The following is a 5,570-nucleotide window of genomic DNA, read 5'->3' on the forward strand; positions in this document are numbered from 1 at the left end:
TCTTGGAGCGCGGCGGCCTGCAGGGAGAAGGTTTTCATCTTCAGGCACTGACTATAAGGTTCTTAAAAGGCTTTTTGTGTTTGTTTTTTTAGCCAAACGGTCGGATGAAACGTCCGAAGAAATGATTTGAAGTCAAGAAAACACGAGAAGGAAACTCACTTGAACTTTGGCTTCTCCTCTGCAGGTCGGAGAGTGAAGAGGGGACAAGTACACGTCATGGGGTTAGAAACGGATCGTTTTCTCACGCATTACATGGACTTAACTGCATGTTCTTGACTCTCTCTCTCTACATATATATATATATATATATATATATATATATATATATATATAATATATATATATATTAGATTAAGATTAAACTGTGTACATTGTAGCCTCAGTGGTTTTAAGTTAGGGTTAGAAGTTGAACAGCAAGGTGAGAGCAAACCAACGAAAACTTCACATGTAAAAAAAAAAACCAGAACAAGAGCGGTTTTTTAACATTTTTTCTTTAACCCTCGTGTCGCCTTCTCGTCAAAATCAACACTTTTGTTGACGCTTTTTATCGATGTTTTTAACTTCTTTTTTTTTCAACACTTTTGATGCTTTTTCTCCTCGATGTTTGTCACTTTTTTTTTTGACGTTTTCCACACCACGTAACACTAACTTATCAACTTTAGTTTTACAGTTTTTTTGGAATTCATGGTCAATGAACCTCATTTATAGGAAATTATACCTAATGTTGGAGTTAGAAAAGCAGAAATTAGGAATTATTGATACTAAAATTAAAGGAATGGATGTTGATGATATTTACAGACTGGAATATGTCAACTTTTACTCAACACTATTTCAACAACACTTCCATTTGTTTTACAATGCTATAAAATATAATAAGACCCAAAATTAATGAAAGTAGAGATTTGTACTTGGCAAAGAGCGTTGGAATCAATCATGTTATTTTGGGGAATTATAAAGAACATTGATATAGGGAAACGGGTCAATTTGACCCGGGGACAACACGAGGGTTAAAACTTTTGTGAATATCATTGAACAATCTTGCTGTGAGTAACACACTGTGTTGTATTATTATAAAAAATAAAAAAAAACGAACATCCGTTATCTTATAAAGCTGAAAAAGAAGTCGCTTAAAGTTGGGATTTTTGAACCGTACCAACAATGTGTGTCATGTTTTTTTGTTGTTTTTTTTGGCTTGACCCCAAAATCATTTTTACACAAGCAAGACACAATCATGTCCCCCTCCCCCCCCCCCCAAACCCCCCATTTCTTGTAGTCTTGGCACCCGGATTCGGGCGGCTCCATGCCATGCAGACGACGAGTGGCGTAGCACGAGTGTAGCGGTCGGGTCGCTAAGCGCGTGTTAGCATCTCATAGTCTTTCACCCTTTTTCTCCACTAGCATTTTACATTGTGTCCTAAAACTAAAGGTCTCACAATCGTGTGAATTTCAGTGTCCCAGTGCCAATTGGGCATTAAATTCCAGACATTGTTTTTGTTATGGACAGCAGGCGTTCCCCGAGTACAGACGTCAGACCCCGGACACTGTGTGTCCTTCCAAAACCAGAATGACAGATATCAGATTTGGTCACAAGTTTCTTTTTTTTCTTCTTTTTTTTAAAGATTTTAAAAAACAAAATCTACATACCTTCCTCTTCAAAGGCCTCTGCATGCAGCAAGCATCCCAGTCAAAAAGCAGAATAGACAACACGGTTAGCAAGTGCTCGGAGAGCAGCAGACTGTACATCCTGTCAGCTAGACACAACGCTGCGGCAGACATTACATTCACCAATGTGTAATCACCATGAAATCTCCAAAAAATAGCTGAATGTCCAAAATTAAGGGCCAGCAGCGCAGCACAAATAAAGGCCAGTTTCCTAAAATGTGTCCCACTGGAATGTAAGCAAAACATAAGATGGTGTAACAGTAGTAAATTAATAGTAGTTAAATGACATTAATGATGTTAAATGTAAAAAAAAATTGTACTACTATGCAACTATTTGCACTATTGTATTTGCACACTATTGTATTTGCACTATTATATTTGCACTATTGCATTTGCACTATTTGCACTATTGTATTTGCACTATTGCCCATTGACCTATTTGCACTATTGTATTTGCACTATTGTATTTGCACTATTTGCACTATTGCATTTGCACTTTATGTATTTGCAATTTGCACTATTGTATTTGCACTATTTGCACTATTGCATTTGCACTATTGATTTGCACTATTGCATATGTATTTGCAATATTTGCCACTATTGTATTTGCACTCTGTATTTGCACTATTTGCACTATTGTATTTGCACTATTTGCACTATTGTATTTGCACTATTGTATTTGCACTATTTGCACTATTGTATTTGCACTATTTGCACTATTGCATTTGCACTATTGTATTTGCACTATTTGCACTATTGTATTTGCACTATTTGCACTATTGTATTTGCACTATTGTATTTGCACTGATTTGCACTATTGTATTTGCACTATTTGCACTATTGTATTTGCACTATTGTATTTGCACTATTTGCACTATTGTATTTGCACTATTTGCACTATTGTATTTGCACTATTTGCACTATTGTATTTGCACTATTTGCACTATTGCATTTGCACTATTGTATTTGCACTATTTGCACTATTGTATTTGCACTATTTGCACTATTGTATTTGCACTATTTGCACTATTGTATTTGCAACTAGTATTGCACTATTTGCACTATGTATTTGCACTATTTGCACTTGTATTTGCACTATTTGCACTATTGCATGCACTATGTATTTGCACGTATTTGCACTATTGTATTGCACTATTTGCAACTATTGTATTTGCACTTGGCACTATTGGATTTGGGTGGAGGGGTGGCTGGGTGGAGGGTGGAGGGTGGAGGGTCCTGCTGACGTGGAGTCTTCCCTGTCCTGCAGGACATCCAGAAGAAGCGCCAGAACAAGGACCTGATGGAGCTGCAGGGCCTGATCGACGCTCACTTCGAGTGCAGGAAGAAGGAGGAGGAGGAGCTGATCGCCCTGAAGGAGAGGATCGTGAGTCTGTGACATCACATGTTCACACCTGTCAACAGAGAGCGGGGGGGAGCTAAAGGCTTTTATATACCTCTGTGTAATATCTACGTCGTTGCTACGTCCATAAGAGACACCGACCCTACGGCGTGTAGCGACGGCGTAGCGACGGCGTGGAGTTGACACCGAAGCATCAAACAGCCTTTAGAGACAGAGTGGGAAGCATCATACTGTGTGTGTGTGTGTGTGTGTGTGTGTGTGTGTGTGTGTGTGTGTGTGTGTGTGTTGGGTTAAAGTGCCTGTTATCTGTACGTGTACGTGTGTGTTGGTGTCTGTCTGTTGTGTGTGTTTTGTGTTTGTGTTGGGTAAAGTGCCTTTTATTTATGTTGTGTGTGTGTGTGTGTGTGTGTGTTGGGTTAAAGTGCCTGTTATTTATGTGTGTGTGTGTGTGTGTGTGTGTGTTGGGTTAAAGTGCCTGTTATTTATGTGTGTGTGTTGGGTTAAAGTGCCTGTTATCTGTGTGTGTCTGTGTCTGTGTGTCTGTGTGTGTCTGTGTGTGTGTGTGTGTGTGTGTGTGTGTGTGTGTAGCATAACGTGTGTGATGATGTGTCTCCAGGAGAAGCGTCGTGCTGAGAGAGCCGAGCAGCAGAGGATCCGCTCCGAGAAGGAAAAGGAGCGCCAGGCCAAACGGGAGGTCATTACTATTATTATTATTATTAGTAGTAGTAGTAGTAGTAGTAGTAGTAGTAGTTAGTAGTAGTAGTAGTAGTAGTAGTAGTAGTATTAATATTAATAATAAATGTTTCATACAATGATGATTTTTCTGTATCTACACTTCTTTTTATATCTTTTTTGAATGTGTTAAAAAAGTAATTTTAACATAAAAACGCCACATACTCTTTAATTTGCGTCTCAGTTTGCATCTATTTAGCACTTTATTTGAATTCAGTAATTCAGTAAAAATCACTAATGTTTGAGTTTTAAGATTCACTTTGCAGTCATGATTTTTCTGTAAAAATCATTTCTGTATCTACACTTCTTTTTATTTGATTTCTTCAATGAATTAATGTCTTGAAAAAGTAATTTTAAAATAAAAATGCCACATTCTCTTTTAATTTTTCAGTGTTTGTTCACACCATTCGTTAAGTCGCGTCTCAGTTTGCATCTATTCAGCACTTCTTTATTTTTTTTAATTCATCTTTAATGCTTGCTGTGAAACTCACTCTGATTGGCTTGTGTGGAGCAGGAGGAGAGGCGGATCCGGGAGGAGAGAGACCAGAGCAAAGGCAGACGAGGAGGCGAAGAAGAAGTCCGCCCTCTCCACATGGGCTCCAACTACAGCAGCCACCTGCAGAGGTACCACACACACACACCACAAACACACACACAACACACACACCACACACACACAACACACACACACACAACACCAACACCACCACACACACATGCACACGCAACACACACACAGATACACACACAGACACACCACACACACAGACACACACACACACACACACACACAACACACACACACACAGAAACACACACACACACACAACACCACAAGATACACACACACACACACAGACACACACACAGACACACACACATCCACACACAGACACACAGAGACCACAACACACACAGACAAACACAGCACACAGACACACACACACACACACACACACACACATACACACACACAACACAACACACACACCACACACAACACAGACACAGACACACACACACACCACACACACACACAGACACACCACACACACACAACACACACACACACCACACACCACAGCTGTCTGCACCACTGTGGTCCCGCCTTCTTTTAACATATGATGATGACACATTTAAATAGCAGCAAGACGCAATTCCAGGTTCAAATTTCCCTCCAGATGCAAATACGTGAATCCTTGTGTTACTTCTACAGGCGGACTCAAAGAGGGGAGGAAAGAAAGAGACTGAGAGAGAGAAGAAGAAGAAGATCCTGGCCGCCAGACGCAAGCAGCTCAACATCGACCATCTGAACGAAGACAAGCTCAAGTACGACTCCAACGTTTCACGAAAACATTCGCAGCTGTGCTGCTACGCCACGAACTACTACGACTACGCTGCCATTATCTTTACTGCGACTGTTGTTGCCACTGTGCACCCCCCCCCCCCCCCCCCCAACCAGCCCCGTCAGACTCTGCCTACCTGGTCTGGGTCTGGGTCTGTCCCAGGTTTCTTCCTAAAAGGAGTTTTTCCTCGCCACTGTCGCATCATACTGGCTCTTAGGGGAATTACTGGAATTGTAGGGTCTTTATAAATCACAGAGTGTGGTCTAGACCTACTCCATCTGTAAAGAGTTAGGGGTGGGGGGGAGGAAATACATATACAACACAATACAATACAGCTTAGTATTGCAATATTTTCAGTGGCAATACTGTATCGATACACAAAGTTGCAAAGTATGGATTTTTTATTCTATATATTATATATATGTGTTGGTCAGTTTGTCCCATTCTGCAGCGATAACATTGAAGATGAA

The 5,570-nt window shown here is 40.3% G+C and overlaps 1 protein-coding gene across 1 annotated transcript in view; it reads left to right on the top strand.

Moving 5' to 3' along the window:
- Nucleotides 1-5,570, top strand: part of LOC116686755 (troponin T, fast skeletal muscle isoforms-like) — a gene marked incomplete in the record, with an annotated part of 18,542 nt that overhangs the window by 8,834 nt on the left and 4,138 nt on the right. The window contains 6 exon segments of the mRNA XM_032511807.1: nucleotides 2,930-3,046; nucleotides 3,639-3,716; nucleotides 4,269-4,306; nucleotides 4,308-4,342; nucleotides 4,345-4,377; nucleotides 4,969-5,083. Of these exon segments, the coding sequence (XP_032367698.1) occupies nucleotides 2,930-3,046; nucleotides 3,639-3,716; nucleotides 4,269-4,306; nucleotides 4,308-4,342; nucleotides 4,345-4,377; nucleotides 4,969-5,083 (416 nt within the window).

Source organism: Etheostoma spectabile, unplaced genomic scaffold, assembly GCF_008692095.1.
Source record: "Etheostoma spectabile isolate EspeVRDwgs_2016 unplaced genomic scaffold, UIUC_Espe_1.0 scaffold463, whole genome shotgun sequence".
Lineage (NCBI taxonomy): Eukaryota > Metazoa > Chordata > Actinopteri > Perciformes > Percidae > Etheostoma > Etheostoma spectabile.